The 22,994-nt window shown below is 48.9% G+C and overlaps 1 protein-coding gene across 1 annotated transcript in view; it reads left to right on the top strand.

The window, feature by feature from the left end:
* The first annotated feature begins 3,872 nt into the window (after positions 1-3,872).
* LOC133344722 (angiotensin-converting enzyme-like) overlaps positions 3,873-22,994 on the top strand; it is a 35,337-nt gene continuing 16,215 nt past the window's right edge. Inside the window, exons 1-12 of the mRNA XM_061554821.1 lie at positions 3,873-4,548; positions 7,936-8,100; positions 8,739-8,838; positions 10,700-10,843; positions 13,496-13,687; positions 14,913-15,010; positions 15,325-15,497; positions 16,892-17,118; positions 18,902-19,046; positions 19,846-19,944; positions 20,686-20,808; positions 21,556-21,761. Of these exons, the coding sequence (XP_061410805.1) occupies positions 4,324-4,548; positions 7,936-8,100; positions 8,739-8,838; positions 10,700-10,843; positions 13,496-13,687; positions 14,913-15,010; positions 15,325-15,497; positions 16,892-17,118; positions 18,902-19,046; positions 19,846-19,944; positions 20,686-20,808; positions 21,556-21,761 (1,897 nt within the window). The 5' untranslated portion in view covers positions 3,873-4,323. The remainder of the gene's footprint in view (positions 4,549-7,935; positions 8,101-8,738; positions 8,839-10,699; positions 10,844-13,495; positions 13,688-14,912; positions 15,011-15,324; positions 15,498-16,891; positions 17,119-18,901; positions 19,047-19,845; positions 19,945-20,685; positions 20,809-21,555; positions 21,762-22,994) is intronic.

Consider the following 22,994-nt stretch of genomic DNA (forward strand, 5'->3'; position numbering starts at 1 on the left):
GCATCTATATGGTACTTGGGTCTTGATGTCAGTGTCGAAGTCTGGCGTGTATGCGTGTGGAGTGGTGTCATAGTGTGTGGTGCCCTGACTGCTACAATTCCATGCACGTAATTTCAACTGAACCTGCACGGGGTCTCACCTAGGTCGACTCATCCTAAAATGAGTACAGTACCTGCAGAAGTGCATGAGACTATGGAACTTTGTCTGGCATTTGGGAGACAAAACGAATGTTCAAATATTGCTACCCATATTAGTGTCAATCTCTTCAATGTAAATGTGTAATTGCTTAAATGGTTGGAGAAAATGGAATAATATATATCCTGTATATATATGAAAGAAAAAAAACTACTTTGAGAATCATTCAAGTTGGCTTTTTATGAAATCCGAATCGTCGTGGCATGCTCGAATGTCTATCACATCAGTGTTGTACCACTGCACGACTCACTGTCTACACCATAGCCCATCGGCTCCTCTGCAATCATTTCCTTTAAGTCAATGGGATGCACCATGCCTGAATTGTCGGGGACATGCACTGTTGCCGAGATTAATCTGATGAAACTGCAAAATAAAATGTGGTCGTATGTAGTGTGTGGCCAGGGGTGGCTGACATCCAAGAGGGGTGCTGTCACACCTCGTGCACACCGTGACCGAGCAGAGCTCACGGACAGCCCGGCGATGTTGCCTCCCTTCACGCTCTCTCCCTGCACAAAGCTATACACGGCACAAATTCAGCAACACGGGCGCGCCTACTCGGCCTGGCCCTTATATAAGAAGGGAAAAATCTCATATATTGCATGGCTGACTTCTAATCTTTCCTGTTCGTAAGCATTCTCCCATCTTTTGGCTGTGATGGAAGAATTCCCACCGCGAACCCATTTATCTGATGCGACAAGAAACATTATTCCTTAAATGGGTGAAGCCAAGCGTGTTTATTATATATTCCCTTCATTTATTCGCTACTCCCCCCCCCTAACTGGCATACAGTGCTAAGACAATAACATATTTAGAATAGTCCAAATTATTGCTGAAGAATTAGACCAACGCGTGCGACGAGCACTGGAACGTTGCTTGCAATTACCACGTCATTCTGCCAGAACACAATTGCACGCCGCTTAAAGAGGCACATGAGCAGTGCTCTTACGTACACGGGACAGTGTCAACAGTCCCCCCCCCCGATCACCCTCCCAGATAACCCTCCAAGTCACGTCCGACGTTACTGTAATCTGAGAGGTGAATGTTGAATACTCATAGATAACCCAGATGTACCAGTGGCTCGCAGCCACGTGGTAGAAGGAGGATGCTCTGCGTGTCACGGAAGGTAGGCCATGGCACGTGTGCTCTGAAGAACAGCGGATGCCCACCACGTTGTCATCTTATAAAACTTCGTGTATTCAATGGATAATTAAATTAATCTATGACAGTGTTTCCATTGTACAATCTGTATTCGGTGCTGTCTCTGTGGGTCGTGGCTATCAATATTAAAGAGAGTAGGACAATCAGCCTTTGGAGTTCCAGCAGCTGAAGAACTGATTCTATATACAACTCAGCATACGGCTATAACACTGCACACCACACACATTGTGTACGTCTCTGTGTAGATTGGACCACTTTAGCCAATGGCCATCAGTGCCCTCTCATGCAGATTTAGGTATAGCTTATTTAGATTTGTTTTCCTCATTGTTTTGTCTGTTCCCACAATTGTATCCCATTTGTGCTATTTGTGTCATGTCATCAGTGAAGAATCCATTTGGATCTCGACCAAAGCGGTGTTGGAGAACAGCTAGCGTCAGCATTTATCACAGAGCTCCTTCTGAGTTCCTTTCAAGTGACCTGGTCCACACAGTAGGCAGAAGCACTTTCTGACTCGTTCTGTCACTGACATTAATGTCCGTTGAATGGCAGTCAAACCAATCGTTTAAAAATTCTTGGAACCGTAATTCAACCAAATTAGGTGGAGGATCAAATGTTACGTGTTGGATTTTTTAATGCAGTTATTGGTGACCGGGCTGAGACTATCAACTCAATACACTGACTTCTACCCAAAGATCTCAGCGGTGCCAGCTCAGCAATTTGATATCCGAGCCACACGATCCCGTACACTTAAACAAAGTAAAACATAAATCTCAGCAGACGTTCATTCCCGGGAAATAAGTTCCATCCAAAGTCCCAAGTCCACGGACAGCTGACAGCACGACACCGCTACGTCAATGAGGCAGTGGTCACTGATCAATGTGCCTCGCCCTGCGTCACCAGACCCCACCAGAACTCGTAAAGTCCGATAAGGGTAAACTGCCCCCCAGGAGTGAGTAAAATTTTTATTTTGGGCATACAATATTGACTATTTTTACTTTTTACTTTTCTTGCTACAATTGTGTCCCCCGCTTAGCTATATATCTATGTTTGCATTATCGTATGATAACCCCGTTTCTGGTACAAAAGGCCAGGGTCGCGTTCCACCAATATAAATAAATCACAGCTTCAAGTGAATACAATCCATGTATTTATTGACTCGTTCATGCGCACATTGTAACCACAAGCACAGCAAATTAAAACAAACCAGATGACGGTTGCCAGGCTGGGTTGTCCCACCCCCGATCGGTATGGGGGCTTTAACCCCTCAGTGAACATCGAACCCCCCCCCACCCCCAGTTCAGCCTGAAAGACCAGGACAGGCGTCATCACGACTCTCGTTGCTGCAGCTTTTTGCCATCCAACTCCCTGATGCCGTGGCTACATGAAGTGGAGCACGGGGGGGGGGGGGCACGCGTCTCACGCAAGGTCGCGTCGCAGGCCACGGCCACAGGTGCCGCACAGACACACAGGGTCACTTTGTGTGCCTCTGTGTGTATGAGCAGCAAGACAGGATGCGGTTTAATTCAAAACAATATTGCAGCCGACATTGCCGCTTTAAACACAAATGCCATTCATTGCATAACCTTTGCAAAAATGGTCGTTCCACCGCCTTGCTTGCATTGTACGTTTTGTAACGAAAAATATAAAAGTAAAAACGATTTTATAACGTATATGGGGGGGGGGGGGGGAGGGGGAGCTTCACTGAGTCCCAAGATTATTGTTTTTTTAAAGGGGGTGCTGCTGTATTGGGATGTTTGGCCCATTCCTCAAAATGAGAGTTTGGCTGCATGTGGGGAGCAGGGAAATGGGGAACGGGGATCAAACCCCACAGACGCACACGGGGGCCGGGCAGCGACACTCAGCGCTGCCATCATCGAGTCGCCTCGCAGCCCCACGCCTGCTCCACCCGGCAAGCCCGAGCGATCAACCCGTCCGAGCATACATCCGGCTCACCAAACCTGCTCAACTTGTGAGATCCGATGAGATCGGACGCTTTCGCGGTGATTAGGCGTCACTTTGCTCCGTGCTGTTTGCCTTTGCGCGTGTTTCCACACTCGCACGATGTCAATCAGGCCCTATCGAAGTCGGAACAATAGACAGAGCCGTGCTAATTAGCGTCGTGTGTGTGTGGGGGCGATGACTTGGGAGGCACGCCTGAGGTGGACATTTCTCCGACGTCACAGAGTGCAACGACGCTCAGCGCTCGGCTCGTGTTCCGTGCGTCGCTCACATCGCGACAAATCGAGAGACGCGAACCGCACAGATTTATCGAGATTTACGCAAACCAAAGCTAATTAATCGACATCGGTAGGCTGACCTTTCTGTGACCCTTTTTCGGAGCAGAGGGGGTGCGCCGGTGGGGGTGCGTGCAGAAAGATTGACTGTATTTAGTTTGAGATCGCACTTTTCACTGTGGGGCCCCGAAACTGAGAAATATTGAGTTGAGCATCTCTATTTCATCACGACGAGGGCTCGGCGTACATCGTCAGTGGCGTCATAGTGCGGCGCACGTGCACACACGTATGCGGCGCGCACACTCGCACGGCGCGCACACGTATGCGGCGCGCACACTCGCACGGCGCGCACACTCGCACGGCGCGCACACTCGCACGGCGCGAACAGCGCGAATCTGTAACGACTTAACGCGCAATCTGGACTCGTAAAACGCAGCAAAATGAGCACCGGCAATGCAGTATAGGCACATTTTTATCGCCCGGAGATCCGACAGCGCCATAAAGATAGGCGATAATCCACGAGATCGCGCCTTTGGAGCTGCGAGTAAAGGTCAAACCGAGCGCGTCTCCCCCTCTATACGCGCGCCGTTATATATTTATTTGCCTCCTTAAGGCGAGACGCGCCACTCCGCTCGGTTCACACGCTGCCCTCCCCTCCACACCCTCGAAGCAAGCGTATCCACGCCGGTGATCCCGAGCTTCCTCGTCACTCGGGAGAGAGGGGGGTTGTGTGTCAATGATGTCCCTCGCCCGGGTCCTGCCGCTCCTGGTGGGGCTGGCGACCGCGAGTCGCGCCGCACTGGAATTCGGGCTCCTTCCCGGCGACTATTCCCAGGATGAGACGGGCGCAGAGCAATTTCTCGCCGATTACAACGACACGGCCGAGGGGGTGCTGTACGAGAGCGTGCTGGCCAGCTGGAACTACAATACCAACATCACAGAAGAGAATCAAAACCTGCAGGTGAGGGTGGGCGCAAGGGCGTATCCGATAGGTGGGGGGGGGGGGCGTTGTAACGGTGCGGAGTGTGTGTGGTGGTGCGCGAATGTGTGAGGATTTATGAAGTGCTGGCCATCCCACAAACTCTCCCTGTGCACCGTTCTGGCCTTAATAGGTGCTCGCTAACAGCATTTATCGTCAACATTCTATCTGGCTACAATGGGGAGCTTTGCTATGTTTTTGTAAGTTTAAGTGTTTGCATGTGCAGGTGTGCGTGTGTCCAAGCGTGGGTATGTGCCTGTACCTCTTGAGTGTGTAGGGGGTACACCTGGTGCGGTGCGTAAAAAAACATCGCCACTTGAGAGACAAAGGCAGCCGGGTGTGGTGCTGGCCACCCACCCCAGTGTGCCGTTCCAGCCTTCAGAGGTGCTCACTAACAGCACTTGCCCCAACAGTCTGGTAAAGACTATACGGGGGATCTTTCTCTTTGTAGGGGGTTTGCTGATACACGTGCGATCGCTTTCTTTCAAGAGCGCTTCGGAAACTTTTCAACTGCTCTGGTGCATGTTAACAATGCCGCACTAACATTTCAAAACGACAGCAACAGTGCGTTGTTTTTAAATCCTTTATATTAAGTTCGCGTGCTTGCTTGCTTGCTTAGGACCGTGCAAATCTTTCGGTCGTTTTTTAACCCACTTCCCGTGATCCAATCGAGCTGACATTTTCCACACAGACTCGTTGTGCCAGACAATTATTGTTCGTGAAAAAAAATTCCCAAAATTTTACACTTTTTAGGCAAAAAAAATTATTTTACATATATTCAAATAGAACGCATTCATGGCTTTGGCTGAACGTCAGAGTGTAAGAGCCCAGAACGTAACCCCTCCACAGGCCGTGGCGGAGTAGCGCAGTTGGTAGCGCCCTCGCTTCCCATGCCAAAGGTCGCGGGATCGATCCCCGCGTCCTCCACAGGCGAATATATTTTTAAATCCTTTATATTAAGTTCGCCGCCACGCATATAAAGGATTTATAGTGAAAAACTTTGTTTTTACGGGTTTACTTGTTTATTTCACGAGCCGCGCCTGTGCACACCGAGAAGCCGTTGCCCACATTAGGAGACGCCACGCATTCTGCTTCTTTCCGTGCACTGCTCGACTTTTAGGATCCTCCCCCCTCCATCGTCGCTATTCCCACCTTTTTATCACCTTTGCTGAATTCAAGAAAAGTGTCAACTCTTTTTGTTACAATTTTAATCAATGCCGTTTGTTCCTGGCCGCTTGGCGTGTTGTCCCCTGGGTTCATAAACTGTGGGCAGTGACGTGGCCCCTTCCGGCAGGTAGCGCGTTTGCCGCTCGTCGCAGAGATTCGCGCTGCGTTTCCAGTGGCCGCCCTGGTAAATTAACTGCATATTAAACCGTAAACATACGCGCCGTCTGCTTCACGGTCGACGTTAAAGATCGTGTGACGACATTCGTAAAAAGTGCCGGGATACCTTGGTCCGAATTTTCCTAAATTGAAAGAAAATACTCGCAAATTACTCCATTGGAATTTGCGTAGCAATAGTCGCCCCCGACTGGGCATACTTGGCAGAAAGCGGCATTTGGACGCCGAAAGAGCGTCGGGAAAGCTTCCACACCCGCAACCTCCACCAACGTGTGCAGCAGTCTCTTTTTGGCAATAACACGACTGAACTGCGCCCTGTGCAGTGACCCTGATGCACAAGCAGGAGATTGCGTGTTGAGAAACTGAGAGGCACTGTTGAACTTGTTATTCAAGATCCCTGAGAAATTTTGACAAGATCACGTTGCTTGTGGTTTATTTACAATAATTTAACTGTCCTTGCCGGGGGAAAAACCCAGATTTCAATATATCTCAGTGTCCAACATATTTCGGTATATACACGACCTCCCTCCCCGGATATTTTTTCCACCAGGGGCATACAGTACATATATTCATTTCCCATATGATGTCTATTACCTGCACACGTTCATAACAAACGCGTCTTTCTTTAAACAAAGGCTTATATCCATGCACTTTCAACTAAAATCTTAATTGTGAAAAAGTTGCTCGTTTTTCTTTCAGTGTAGTTTTACTTTCTCATTCCAACTGTTTGGTCCTTACGAATGTAGCACCTAACCCGAACACATTACCTGACCCTAATCAGTCACTGGGGGAGATGTTAACTACCTCGCCTGGTATGCAGGTCGTGGGTTCGATCCTGACCCTGACGCCTGTATATTTAGAGTTTGCATGTTCTCCCTATGGACGTGTGGATTTTTTTCCGAGTCCTATAGTTTTTCCCACCACATTCAGAAACATGCGTTAAGAGTATGTGGCTGCTATATATTTCCACATGATAAGACATTTGATCAGGCCATCATTTGTGACCAGGTCGCTTCTGAAAAAAGTTATATAGCTCGGTGGGCCTTTCCTGTTACCATAAAGTTTAGTTTAAGTGAGAACACATTCTTGATGGAACCAATATTCGTTTACATGGGTATTACATCGTTAGTTAATGTGAAAACGTGTTTATTTGAATGATTATAATAAATTATCAATTAATACAATCTTGGAATGGCTTAAGAACTTTTAATTCCCAGTTTCCTCTGGGGTAGAATCAGAACTTATTGTTTTAATGACCAATGTTGGAGGCAGTTGGGCCATATTTCGATATTTGGGAACAACATTCGCCAGAGTTGCCTGGATGGTGCCCAGCTCCTCCAGCTGTTGTACCCAGGTTCCAGGGGGGATAGCTGTGATGGCTCTACCAGTGCGGACAGGGCTTGACCCTGCCCCCCGTACGCTCAGCGTGAGGTCGGCATGGGTGGGTGAGTTGAGCGGTAGATTCGACCAGATAGCAGGCTTTAAGCACGAAAGGTTTTTTAGGGCAGTTGTTTTGAGCGTGCATTCATTTTGCTTTACGAGCAAAACCCCACCGCAAAAAAAACGAGGCACCGTTTCCCAGTCCCTTTGGAGTAAGCGCTCACAGGGTCCCCCACTGTGACGGGCCCTCTCAGGGCGAGTCTCCGCTATCCAATTACGCCGTGACTGCAAAAGGGGCGGCGCACTGTGTAAACAGTATGAGAAATACGATAAGATGATTCTGCGCGTTCCTGACATGGCAGCCGCCTTACAATGGCGTATTTCGCCAAGCTGCGCTTCACATGGAATATATTAGGCAGGGTGTAGGCTGTAGACGTTGTGTTTATGTGAGCAGAGTAGGCAGGTTTACAGAAAGTAAATAGGCCAGTAAATGTGCCAATCTCAGCGTGATGCATGCAATGTGAAGTTCCCTGTAACTTCCCTAAATTCTGCACTTTATTATACAAAAATAAGAGAATATTAACTTTTTTGGTAAATTAATTATGGAACGAAGGACTTCTGCTGCGTGTGCCATGCGTGTCGTTTTAGGTGGCGGCAAGTTTGAAGGAGCAGGAGTTCACGGAAGCTTGGGGGCAGAAGGCCAAGGATCTCTTCGGTAACATCTCGCATGGGTTCAATGAAACGAATAAACGTTTACTTGAACAAATCAGGATTCTGGGCAGCGCCAACCTCGACATCACAGAAAGAGAAGAGGTAATGTTCCCACAGGCACGGAGGAGATGCGTTACAGAGTCCAGTGTTGTACATAGAGTGGACTCAAGAAACCCTTAGGAAAATTGACTCGTAAGGTGGAACTATAAACATTAGACATCTGGATGTCTTCATTGTGTCATGTTCATGCACAAACAAGAACATACGTTACATTTACGAAGAATGCAATCTTTGCTGTGATTTGAATATTGGGGCAATAATTTTTTTTTATGTTGCAGCAATTAACATTGATTTATGTATGTATAACAATAGTATTGTTTACTCCTTTTTAAAATGTAAGACCTCAGAAACTATAAGGCTGTAAAAAAATCCATAAAGCATTCGCCAAAGTTCATCTGCAATTATCAACGATCGAAAACTTGCAATTTCAACGACAGCCTTTTCCGACGACGTTATTTTCTAGGTGAGCTCATATCGAATAATTAATATTGCGTGTAGATTGCTGGACTTCACATTGAGCGCGAGTCGGTCGTTAAAACCACGGTTCGCCCTTGTGTATGAGTAGCACGGAGGCGCATCTTGTTGACGACTCGTGGCGGCGGTGGTGATAAGATTACAAGGCTTATTGCGGCACATCGTGCCTACGTGTGCGCGTTATCGTTGCGCGTTGTGGCTCACAGTACAATCGACTGCTATCCGATATGGACGCGATCTACAGCACGGCCAAAGTGTGCAAACCCGGGCAGACAAGCGGGTCAGACTGTGCACCCTTGGATCCAAGTAAGAGCGGCATTTCCCAACATCGCTGGTGCTGTTAACAGAAAAGCAAAGGTTACATTACCACGCACACACATAAATTATCTTACCTTTCTGCTATGCTTTCAACAATAAGATAACTGACAAGGTCATTGAACGCCTGGTTTAGTCAGATCCCACGCCTTACCACTCGGTACTGACGCCACGGCCTGCAGCGGCAATCGCAAGAGCACGTCCCAGTTGCCGTGAGTGGTATAGGGCGCTCAATCCCGCCCTACATTATGCAGTTGTGTCCGTTCCTTGCAACATCTTTGGAGACGTCGTGTGACACTGCCCTGAAGTGAAGTTGGCCGTCGATGTCAGCTGTGCGATACAAAGATCCACCGTATAGCCTTAACAACAGAGCGAGACGCACCTATGAAAGATGGCACAACACACGAGGGGGTGGGTGGCCAGCACCACGCCCGGCCGCCTTTGTTCCCCTAGTGGCGATGTTTAAACATCGCACCAGGTCCTCATTTGAGGCTGAGTCGACCTAGGGGAGGCCCAGGACCGGTTCAGATAATCGTCACTGGTGTTGGCCGTGAGTGGAAATCGAACCCGGGTCGCCGGGTTCGTAGCGCAGCGTAGCGCGAACCGCTACACTACCGCTCCCCACTATACTCACACACACACAATGTTGTCAACGACACATGGCAGTATGGGGGTGGAAGTCAGAAAATGATGGTTACAATAATTATTACTGAGTGCCAAATTCAATGTTTGGGAAGACTTACTCTTGCATAATGAGCTGATAAAAGTTCCAACAAGATGACTCATTATTCCAAAAAGGGAGCTGCAGGGAGAATCAAGTCTCATATTCGGAAAATGGTGAAACATATAAATGTAATACGACTATGTTATGGGCGCCTGGGGTGAGAAAGTAAATGTTACTTAGATGTGCACATTGAAGTGACGTACAGAATCACTGGAGGACTGGAATAATGCAAACGTAGCAAAGTCATCTCTATTCATCTCTCAAAATGAAACTCACATTAAATGTATTTAATTTGCTCAAAATAAATACTGTATACTGGCCAAATCGCTCAAATGCGCCAAAACTCGTCAGGTCCCCGAAGCTAAGCTGAGTTGAGCCTGGACATGCTTGGATGGGTGACCACAGTGTCCAGCAGACGCGAAAGCTCCTTTGTGGGCAGCAGAAGGCAGTTATACTTTATCCTATGCAGTATACAATGTTTTAACATACGGCTGTTATTAATGTTGAGCACTGGGCACCTTCACCGTGTGGGTTAATTACCTACAGCCGCCGGCACATCAAGGCCCTGTTCTAGGCAGTCTCACCATCGTCAACGTTGCCATTGCAAAGGAAGCTGTAATTTTTATTCCGTTTTCCTTGGTTGATTGACATCAAGAGTCATCGTTTTCTCAACCGCGCTGTAGTTTCGACAGTGGGTGTTCGTGATATAACAACGCTCGCCCTGCAAGGGTTGTCCACCAGTTAGCAGCAGGTAGAGCGCCCCTCTGTCGCTCTACCGGGCGGGGCATGCAACTGGTACAGGTTACAGGTCACTAAGGCCACAATGCGCGCTAGTAACGCATTTGTTTCGCGTTGTGTCACCGCGATGTCACCGATGGCGCCGACATTCCCCACACATTTTTCTCCTGCGCTGTATCCATGCCACAGCCTGTAACCCTGAGTCGGGAACTGCTGCACTCGTGCACCCCCCGAGCGAAATCAATTATGACCTTTACGAATAGAACAAAAACATCTTACGAAGTGAAGACAGAATTTCCTCGTCACTCAAATAAACGGTGCCACCCAGCCGCCCTCGACCCCATGACCCACCGCCGCTGTTGCCTTGTGCCGCGGCCGGTCGGTGTGCAGCCATCACGGACATCCTGGCGACGTCGCGGAGCTACAAGAAGCTGCTCTACTACTGGGAGGGCTGGCACAACGTGGTGGGCCGGCCACTCCACAGCAAGTACGCTCGCTTCGTCAAGCTCAGCAACGCCGCCTCGCAGCTCGACGGTACGGCGCGCAACCTGCGCATGCCCCCCCCCCCCGCCCCATCTGTGGTGGCTTCAGCCTTTCCCCGGCACTAAACAAAAAAAATGTTAACTATTTTATTTATTTAATCAGGTAAGGCCGACTGAGCTGTGTAGCTCTTTTTCAGAAGCGACCTGGCCACAAATGACAGCCCAACGAAGTGTGGCTCATCGTGTGGGATTTTAGAGCAGCCAAATACTCTTAACGCGTGATGTTGATTCTAAGTGTGGAGGGGGAACCCAGAGGATCGGCAGAAAAATCCATCCGACAAAGGGGAGAATATGCGAACTACAAATATACAGGCGTCAGGATCAAACCCACGACCTCCTGCATACCGGGCGAGAGAGTAAACATCTCGCCACCGCGGGACATTTGGGGGAGAGGGGTGGGGAGATCTTTGACTCATTGGGGGGCAGGGGGGGGCTACGCAGGAATATTGTTTGGGAGCGTCACTCATAACTTCATATATTATAGCACTAGCTTTACTACTGGGCTTCGCCTGGGACTTGGATTCACCACGCCCGGCCGCCTTTGTCCCCCCAGTGGCGATGTTCACACACCACACCAATTACTCATTTGAGGCCGAGTTGACCTAGGGGATGCCCAGGACCGGTTCAAATAATCGTCACCGGTGGTGGCCGTAGAGCGGGAATCGGACTCGGGTCGCTGGGTTCGTAGCGCAGCGCGCCAACCACTACAATACCGCTCCCCCCACACACACACACACGTGCTTGCTGCAGACACACACAACTTTCAGGGTGCGTACGGCAGTAAACCACTGAAATAATAAAGCAGCAATACTGCGCGAAGAACGCCTTAGACCTGCAACACATTTGTGTGGCACTGTACTCGCGGAGGGTTGGGGGGGGTGACATGAGCAGGCACACTGCGTGACGCTTCCACATACGGGTCACATGACAGAAGTGACGTCACAGCTCACTTGCTGTGCAAAATATATGCATTATTGCGCCCCCCCCCCCCCACAAAAATAAAAATACAAAAGTTAATTTTTTAAACTGTTGCATGGTGTACAGTCTGGAAAGTACCCACAATGGCAAATTTCAAGTTTGTTGCATGTCGGGAAGTACGCTAAATATTTTTAACAGACACATATTCACAAATTTCCATTTTAAATATATATGGGCAAAGTAAGTGACCTAATTATAACAGGTAAGTGAAATAATTAAGTGATCAATCTTTATTTTATGTCCCAATATCACCCTCAATAAAGTAGGCATCGATAGACCGATTACGGTTAGTCTCAGAGTGTTCTTAGAATCACGAGCAGTTTTTATTTTATGAGCATCTACGTTTGAGCTAATATTTGAGCACACCTTTACATATGTTCTATGAATGCGGGGCGCCTTGAGCCACGTGGGAGACCTACGCTTTTTTTCCTTTGGGGCCTCTGCCAAGCACCACCACTGGGCTAGAGGCAGACGCTTCTGCACGCGATGGCGTTTGGGAAGCAGCCACAGACGCCGCCACCTGGATTCCCTCTCGTGCCAAGAGTCTCTCCTCCTCCCCTTCACAACAGGCAAACCCGCAGCTCTGGTGCCATATTGTTGCCAAGAACTGGAGTAGGCTAATTTAAGATGAGGTGGCTTTGGCTTTGGAAGGTCACACACTACGCTATTATTGGGGCTTTTTCTTTAGTTCACGGAATCCTCTGCTGTCTGCTGGTAGAGTGGAATAAGTTGGAAGATGGCGTGCGACTACTGGCTTCAGCCAGTGCGAGATGAAACTGAGCCCCGACTGTTATCATTTCATGGGGATATTTGTCTGACTCCGTTTCACGCGTAGTCCAGCACCCATTCGCTTTGTTACATCAACTGGGACGCGTGGCACTACAGCACAGCAATGGATGTTGTACAAAACCACCTGCAACACATAAGCAGCACCGAAACTAACAGAAAGAAATGACTCTTAAAGCAACGTCGTTGTTCGTATGCATTCATTACAAGAGGTCACAACCGTCAAAATGAGTTTATTTGCAAGACGAAATCGAGAAGGTAATTCACAGGACACGAGGCTGTAACTTGCTCAGGTTAACAGTTTCCACAAGAACTTGCAGGCGTTATTGAGGGCTAAATGACGCTCTCGCTGAGGCTTTGAGGCATCCATAAAGGTTAACAATGCGTGCAGAGGATTTATGATCATCACTTAGTCCGTTGCCTCCTCCTTTGGGTCGTTGGCCCCGTTGCATTGGCATGTAAACATCGTGTGAAGCATTCTTCGCTTTGCCGAGGTTCCAGGTTTAACTGGGGGTATAACGAGTTCCCTGAGAGCTCTACGATCTCTCTTAGCGCCCGTACAAAGTTGCTCATAGCTCTTAAGCATGGGCCAACTTCTCCGGCCCAGTCACTCTCTCAGCATTTCGCCACTGTTCGTGAGCACGGCGGAAATCACGGGGATGCGTCATCAGGCGACAGCCAGTGTTGTGGAGAGAAATCATCCTCCCAGATTTGGTCTCAAATAGAGGGGATACATGTGATGTCGGGGTGTAAAGGTATGCATATAAATTACAATGGATACCCGTTCATGGATATCCATTGTAAAAATGACAATGGATATCCATCACGGGCTGGCGGCAACGACCTCCTCCTCCTCCACCACTACCCCCACCCCGAGCAGACTTTGCGGACACGGGGGAATACTGGCGCTCATGGTACGAGTCGGCCACCTTCCGTGATGACCTGGAGCGCATCTACGAGGAGCTGAAGCCGCTCTACCTCAACCTGCACGCGTACGTGCGGCGCAAGCTGCACCAGCACTACGGGGAGAAGTTCGTCAACCTCAAGGGGCCCATCCCCGCTCACCTGCTCGGTGAGCTCGCGCCCCGGCACTCTCGCACACAAGCACAAAGGTCTCCCATCTAGCCCTGCATAGGCTGCTGTTGGGAAGAGGTGCTGGCGGACCACCCGGCCACCTTAATCTCCCCAGTGTTGATGTTTACGAACTGCAGCAGGTAACTAATTTACGGTGGGGGGAGACACAAGTTGAGTTGGGATGTCACTCGCCACTGATATTAGCCTTTTCCAGGAATTGGAGTGAGGTCACTGGGTTCATAGCGCATGTTCTAGCCTGATGCTGCCCAGCCACTGGCCACACTCACACACGTGCGCACAGATCTACTCAAAGGCCGTGCACACTCACCACACACATTTACACACTTACTCTCAAATCCGCGTACACACGAACACATTCGCACTCACACATACACACATTCATACACATACATACACATAAGCTCGAATACTCTAACTCAGATACGCACTTGTGCACACAAAATAAGACTGTTGGGGCAAGTGCTGTTAGCGAGCATCTGTGAAGGATGGCACGGTACTCTAAGCGGTGGATGGCCAGCACCACGCCTTTGTATCCCCAGTGGCAATGTTTACACAACGCACCAGGTACTCATTTGATGCTGAGTCGACCTAGGGGAGGCCCAGGAACGGTTCAGATAATCGTCACTGGCGTTGGCCGTGAGCAGGAATCGAACCCGGGTCACCAGCTTCGTAGCGCAGCGCACTAACCGCTACACTACCGCTGCCCATGCACACACACATACTAGTATACACACACAGATGTACTTTCACTCACATACCCACTCACACTCACAGACATACACTCACACTATCATGCACTTCCCTACTTGCACCCTCGCACACACAACACGAGACACGTGGCCACCATTTCGCCTTGCAGGCTTTGGGAGCAATCGCTGTTCGAAAGTGCCTATTCCACACACGTACACACAGTCCGACTCTCCCAATTATCACGTTACATTTACTTTTAACCGCAACATAAAATATATTAAATTATCCATGGCTCCATCTCAAAATGTTCTCTCTAACATGATGCGTACTAGTTAACAAACAATTCCAATGACGACTCTGCATTAAAGTAAATGCAAGTACCTTGGAAACGTACTTGCACTAATAAGTCGTTACGTACGGTGCGGAAGAAGTTCAACATAATTAATAAATTAAATATGTGAATGTGGAGCTTGTATTCTTCTGCACTGTGTCCATACTTCCTACCTCCTAAGGCAACATGTGGTCCCAGCAGTGGAATAACATCTTTGACATGGTGGTCCCCTACCCCGGCAAGACCAGCGTGGACGTTACAGACACCATGTTGGAGCAGGTACGGCGTGCATCTTCGCCACAACCAACGTTCGCGAGTGTCTCGCAATTGGGAAAGCCTGGCGAGTTCAAATCCTGGTCGGGGGTGGAAAACGGGCCCCATCATCCCTCTGGGGTCGATACAACGAGTACTGCTTTGTGGAAAGTCAACAGTGGTTGTATTGTGAAGAGACTAGCCCAGTCATATGAATGAAGAATTTCCACCACTGGCTCAGTGCTCACTGCCTCAGTGCTCATTTGAGCAGGAAATACATTTATTTTTTACAAATGTCTTGTGTACTCAAGCCTCACTTTGCTTGCGTCATTGCTGCTCAGGGATGGAACGCCACTCACATGTTCCGCATCTCCGAGAATTTCTTCAAAGACCTGGGCCTCTTGGAGATGCCCCCAGAGTTCTGGAGTGGCTCCATGCTGGAGAAGCCCACAGACGGGCGCGAGGTCGTGTGTCACGCCTCCGCCTGGGACTTCTACAACCGCAAGGACTTCCGGTGAGCACGACACGGGCTCTTGCCGGCAGGGCATCCACCAGCTTCCCCCCAAGCTCTTGCCGTCACACAACAAGGGTGGGGGGTGGGGTGCCACGTTTCCCTTGTAGTTACCAGAATCATCCTCTTGTTATGGTCGCCGTCCAGGGAAATCTGTAAATCTCCTCGGAACATTACAAGTCCAAGTCTTTGTCAATTGCCTAAATTAGCGTGCAGGTTTTTGCAGCTAATATTACGAATCGTAATTGATTTTGGGCTTTTGCATCTCATTTCTAAATTTGGTGGTGGGAATCGTTCTCCAACTCGCCACCAGAGAGCGAGCTGAAAAAACAATAGGGACTTCCGGTGAGCACACGCCATGACCGCCGCTGTTCCAGTCTGCAAGAAGATACACACTGCACACACCCATGCAGGTTACATTGACATGCCGCGTCTAAGTGTTGGCGCGGATATATGCTTGATGTGAACTTGCGGCCCTGAATCATTACTTTTTTTTAAGTATTTTTTTTCAGAATAAAAATCTTTATTGAACCTGTAGAAATCCGATGAGCTATGAAGCTCTTTTTCACAGATGTCCAGTCGTCACAGATGTCCAGTAGTCACAATGTCCAGTAGATCTCACATCAATGTCGCTTTGGAAATAATTGCTCATGATTTGTGACAGTGTTTTGCATCAATGCATTTTCTAAACATTTTTTACATTCACACTAGAGGCTATGACGATAATGGCAATTACAGACTTACAATTGTTACTTCACAATAACATGAGAAACTTACAAAATACTGTATATATGCTCACGTATACACAAACCTGCCAGCCCCTTATCAGTGCCTACCTTGTTATAGACCAATTCAGACCCTATTGTTCACCCCGTGGCCTTATAAAGCTCAATGTTCATCCTACAAAGTCCCATCACAAGAGAGAAACACAAAACAATAGATAACAACATAAAAGTGTGCCCGTATTGAAACGGCTGTACGCCATATGGCCCTGAAAGCTCAATCTCCCTGTACAAGAATACGGGGTACACCGTATGGGTTGACAGCTATGTATACATTTGTTGAGAGTCCATTTCAGCAGATAAACTCCTGGTCCAGCCTGATATCTCATCTTCCCAATTGCCAGCGCCATGCCCCTCACTGCCCCCTTCTGCCACCACCCCGAACTGACTGCTGCGCACGTGTCTCTCGCTCGACACGAGCGCGACGCAGCGATCCCCCACGGAGACAACGGCGGTCGCAGAGCTCACGGAACATTTATCGTGGCGTCGTTTGTGAACGCTAAAGCTCGCCTTCTACCCGGCGCATCCTAGAGCGGTGCATCACAGAGGTTCATGCGGACTACTGATCGCGTCAATTTGAGGACCAGTTGAAATGGTTTATTCCCACCTCTGCAGGATCAAGCAGTGCACCATACCAACGATGGAGCAGCTCTTCACGGTGCACCACGAGATGGGCCACATCGAGTACTATCTGCAGTACAAGGACCAGCACGTGTCCTTCCGCGGCGGCGCCAACCCCGGCTTCCATGAGGCCATCGGCGACGTGCTGTCCCTCTCCGTGTCCACGCCCAAACACCTGAAGACCATCGGCCTACTGGACGCCGACTATGTCGAGGACCCAGGCACGTATGCACGCACGCACGGTACCACAGAGACACTTCCAATGCACGCAATGCTTATAATAAACCAGGCCTCCCTTGATTAACACACTCTTCATTTCATTGGCCTCTTACCCAGTTATAGGTAGGGCTTAATTGCAGCATGATCTGTGCCGGTCTGTGACACGTAAGCATATTTCAGAAGCCAGCACAGCGCGTCCAGTAGACCTCTCGCTTTGGCTGCGGCTGCAGGTCACAGTCTGCAGCAACCCCAAACAATATCCATCAAGTAATTAAGCCCTGATTCCAATTAAAAGCCACCTACTGCTACTACCACCACAACCAGAACCCCCCTATTGCTGGCACCTACACAAGCCGCACAGCACCACCCCTCAGAAGCGATCGGATCACCCAAATGCAGCCGTTGGATAATGATCGATATTCCTTGGTGCCTCGAAAGTGGCGGGGGTGGGGTTGGTCAGGCCTCGTGTATCCTGTCGCCAGGGGAGACCTGTGATGTGCTTATGCCATTGAAAAGTTTAGTATTCCGAATGTTTTTTTTTAAGAACAAAAAGAAAAATTTGTGAAACCGATGCCTTTATTAAAATGTAAATTGAGCTCTGTGAGAGAGAAGGCAGCTGGAGCCATCAATCACACACCTACGTGTTAGTCAGCAGTGGCGCCAGGGCAGTGTTTTGAGAGATATCTGGAGCGTCCGTGAATGGCAAACATCGTCATGTCTCACAACGCCAACGAGCAACTGTACAATCTGCCCAAGTCCGCCTTAATTTCTCGGGAACAAATTTAAATCAATTATGCGCAGTCATTGATTTCCGAAGCAAGCTGACGTATACACCGATATCGCGTGACGTTGTGAAACTTTTAAAATGGAATACTAAATTAAAGTAAGGTTTTTGGAACATCATTATGAAAACCGCATAATTGGTCACAGTCCTTTCCACTCCACCCCAAATACGTATGAAGCTCCCATGCTGCCGTCCTTGCCATGTTATGGTACCTGTGGTATAAGTGGGGGGAGGGATGCAGGACTACATCGGTGGTTCAGATACCTCCGCTGTTAGCCATGGCCGGGAATGGAACGCATAGTTGTTAGCTGAGCACTCCCCTCACACTGCCCAAAATGCAACGTACTTCTCCCCATACGTGATCCTACTTTGACATCGAACGTTGCCCTGGAGTGGCTTCATTCCAGTGTCACACAAAGATACAAAGATTCCCTGTATAGCTTTAAAATACTGTTGGGACAAGTGCTGTTAGCGAGCACCTATGGAGTCTGAAACCAGGTACTAACTTAAGGCTGAGTTGACCTAGTGAAGGCCGAGGACCGGTTCAGATAATCATCATTGTGTTTGGTGGTCGTGAGCCGGAATTGAACTCGGGTCGCCGGGTTCGTAGCGCAGCGTGATAACCGCTCCCCAGTGTCATACAGATGCACACACTTTGCTACCCGTGTTCATAGCTTCATCCAAATCAAGATGCCATCGTGGCCAAAGCCGTTGATGCCAGCACCACGCCTCGCCAACATTGCCTACCCTCCTCCAGATCCTGCAACAGCTGCCGCACAGTAGTCACGTGACCTCAAAAGAGCTTGCCCCTGATATTCTGCCACCATCTACCCTCTGGGGTGTGGTCATAAGCATAGTTAGGATGAGGGTGAACATTTCTTCCCGTTGATAATATATATTCAAATCTGCTATCCAATCGATACGGTGCCTGTTCGTGTTTGGTGAGCGAGTGCGTGACAGTAAAACCACGGTGCCCTCGCCCTTTGACCGACCGACCACAGAGAGTGATATCAACTACCTGATGAAGATGGCACTGGAAAAGATCGCCTTCCTGCCCTTTGGCTACCTCATCGACCTGTGGCGGTGGGACGTCTTTAGCGGGAAGACCCCTCCCGAGCGCTACAACCAGGACTGGTGGAATCTCAGGTGAGATTCACTCCGGTTTTCCCCTCCGCATTTAGTTAGAAACGTGCATAAAGAATATTTGGCTACTGCTATAAATTCCCACGTGATAAGCCACTTCGTTGAGATGTCATCTGTGGCCAGGTCGCTTCTGAAAAAGAACTAAATAGTTCAGTGGGTCTTACCTGGTAAAATAACAAAAATGGTTTAAAATAGTATGGATTTCACTCACCTCCCCCCACCCCACAAGGTCTCGTGTATCAGGTGAGATGTGAACCCCGCAGTTTTTTGGTTACGGTCACCAGCAGAACTCAAATAATATTTTCATGGCACTTAAGAGGAGGATCATCTTCTTGGAAAAGCGTAGCCTGCACTCTGAGTGTCAGTCCACACTCCCAGACCCACGTGGGCTGCACGCTGGGGCCTCTGAGTGTCAGTCCACACTCTCAGACCCACGTGGGCTGCACGCTGGAGCCTCTGAGTGTCAGTCCACACTCCCAGACCTGCGTGCGCTCACAAGGCGAGCGTTTGATTCCGAGGCATAAGGGTCCGTGGTAACGACACTGCATTCACTTATCTCCATTTCAAAAGAGACATCTTACAACAACTGGCTCTCATGTGGTTATAAATAAACATGATCGTGCATAAATAATGTATAGGTCAGCACATTAAACATTAATTAAAGTTGATTTAAATATATATATCTTACAACAACGCTTTCTCGGTTGCCTGAGGTTTTTTTGCATTTCTCAAACATGTACTTGAAAAGCGCGGGTCAAAGGGCAGTGCTGCGATGGTGTTTATTGGCGCGTTGCTCTCACAGGACCAAGTACCAGGGGATCTGTCCCGGCGTCCCCAGGAAGAGCACGGACTTTGATGCCGGTGCCAAGTTTCACATCCCCGGAAACACGCCCTACATCAGGTGCAGCAGCTCCTCCACACCGCTGTGGGCAGACAGGCCTAACGCGCACTGACACGCTCATCATCGTTGTTGTTAACAGCCATGTGCGATCCACTGCTGGATGGAAACATCCCGAAACTCCTGCCATCTTTCATGATCAAGTGATTGCCTGCTCAAATTGGCATCGAGGCTCATCTCACGTTTATAGCCCTGGGCCACCAATGGGAATTGCACATTCCGATGACAAGGTTGTGTCAATGCAATTGACAGCTGCTGTTGATTTGCAACAAACCAGCACTCAAGTTTTACAGCCTCAGAAGCTGAATACGCTCACGACTATGATTTAAATTTATGGGCTAATTGGCCAGGCTACGATCCCCGACTTGTAATCGGTACGCGTCTCAAGTTACAACTGCCTTTACCGTGTGTGTGCGTGTGCGGAGGGGTGGTATAGTGGCGGTTAGCGCGCCGCGCACGAATCCGGCGACCCGAGTTCGATTCCCACTTACGGCCAACACCAGTGACGGTTATCTCAACCGGTCCTGGGCCTCCCCTAGGTTGACTCAGCCTCAAATGAGTATCGAGTGCGGTGTGTAGTAAACATCGCCACTGGGGTGACAAAGGCGGCCGGGCGTGGTGCTGGCCACCCACCCCCTCGTGTGCCGTGCCGGCCTTCATAGGCGCTCCTCGCTAACAGCACCTGACCCAACAGTCTGTTATAGGCTATACGGGGGATCTTTGTGTTTTTTTGTGCGGCTGAAGGTACTTTGTGAGCTTCATCATCCAGTTCCAGTTTCAAAAGGCGCTGTGCACGGCTGCTGAGGACAAGGGGCCCCTGTATAAGTGCGACATCGACAAGAATCCGGCCGCGGGCGATCTCCTTCGGTGAGGGGCCAGCACGAGCAACAGGGAACGCAACCGCAGCCTCCCTCTGGAGGTCGACCCCGCGTGGTGACCTTGACGATGACCTTGCTCAAAGCCTGGCTGCATAAACCATCATCACACAGACTCCCCGCAGCAGCAGCAGCGGTTTTTGGCTGGCCGTCGAACAAAGACCGTGGTCACCGCATCGGGTGCTTTCAGATGCACTTCTGAGTGCCGTCCGGAAAGCTCTTCCTTCCAATATTAGAATGCAACTGGAGCTATGCACCTAAAAATCTAGATTAAAAACTAATTTCTTTAGAACTGCTTTTTGTGCTTAGTTTGTCCTTCCCACGCATGGTTGGCTCCATACGGTGCGACATTAATACGTTTAACGTACGTACATATGTACATACGTACAACTCGAGGGAGGCATGACACAGTCAATGTTAAGCAAATCATAAACGAATGGTAAACGCTAAACATAATGGGTAACTATACGGTTGTCTTGGAGGAGTACCCATACTTTACCCCACCACCCACAATATGCTGATCGACCACTGCTGGGAGGACAGAGACTGCCCATTAAATAAACTGTACCTTTATATGCAGCAAATACCTCTTTAAAATATTTATTCTAACAACTGTGCTTGATGCTGGAGCTGCAAACTTTAAAAAAAATCGACATCGGTCGATGAATCGATGCGTCGTTCCACCCCGAGCGATAAACTCTCGCGTGCACACGCATGTGCACACGCATGTGCTCCGCAGGAAGGCCATGCAGATGGGCTCCAGCCGCCCGTGGACCGAGGTGATGAAGGAAATAACGGGCACGGAGAAAATGAGCGCCCAACCGCTCATCGAGTACTTCCAGCTCATCATCGACTGGCTCGAGAAGGAAAACGTCAACGAGACGCTGGGCTGGCCCGAATTTGCGTGGGTGCCGCCGGTGCCGGATGACTACCCCGGGAACCTGGGTGCGCCCCGAGCATGGAAACACACGGCGACACGCAAAGACACTTAGCGACACGCGGTGACACACGCTGCCGCACGTAGGCCGCCGACAATCACGTGTTTTATTCTCACACTCGATTTCGATTCCCTGCCACGGCCAATGTTGACGAGCGATACCAGAAGCAGCCCTGCCCGCTCCCGACTCCCACTTCACCGAGCCACGCTTACCGGTGTGGTGGAAAACAGTCGTAAAAATCCCAACCGGCGTGGTGTTGGTGTTTTGAGAATGGCAGGAAGTCTTTAAAATGTGTTTTGTTATTTAGTTTTCTTATTAATGTTTAATCCATAATATGAACTCAAAGATCGTGTCGGGATGATGTCAATGAGAGCCATAGCCCTCCACCACCAGACACAGCCAAACAAACCGAGTTATCACGTGGCCAAATGTCCCGCTTGATTGTATTTTTCAGCAAATCGGTTACGTTGAAAAGCAAGCACATTTTTTACAATGTTGTACTTCTACTTTGCCCTGGAGATTTTGCCCAGCCTCATCAGGTATTGGCAACAGCTACAAAATAAAAAAGATGTCAATCATTATTTTTTCTATGTTACCAATTTGTTCAACAGGAATAATGTGACATCATCTGGTGAAAGCCTCTAGGCAGAATGATTGATGGCCGTGTAGTTCATATTTTAGAAAATCCCCAAGCAGCATCATTACCTTTTTTTGTTGGTTGCTTGATATGCCTTCAGCAAGCAGTTCCAAGGTAATTTCACGAAGGTCAGTGCACACATCTGACCAGTTATGCTCGCCGCAAAAGAAAAATGTTAGATTTGACTTGTAACGTGAACATTTTTAAAAGATCTAAATGACAAGAGTTGTGTTTAACACGTAGGCTTTCGCGACCAATATTATCCATAAGAGGTTTCTTGGGTTAGAGGTTGTTTTGGGTAAGGGGCTCACTAGTGATCACATCACATCTATCTGGCTGCCGCATGATGATGCTCGTTGTAATTACTGGCGAAACGTCGTGCTCAGATTGTAAATATTGTGGATTAGCGAACTGCCACGTTCTGTTTACATGATAAACCTCACTAATTGGCTGTGTCGGGTGGTGGCGGGTTTAACGACACATTTATATTAATGAGATGTAACCCAAAAAACCCTCTTATGGATAACAAGAGGTGTCTCAGTAACTCAGCAGTCAGAGCATTGAGCTGGCACTTTACAAGATCCTGGGTTTGAATCTGGGCAC

This window comes from Lethenteron reissneri, chromosome 20 (genome assembly GCF_015708825.2).
Source record: "Lethenteron reissneri isolate LAM-NWPU_2019-01 chromosome 20, ASM1570882v1, whole genome shotgun sequence".
In the NCBI taxonomy this organism is placed as follows: Eukaryota; Metazoa; Chordata; class Hyperoartia; order Petromyzontiformes; family Petromyzontidae; genus Lethenteron; species Lethenteron reissneri.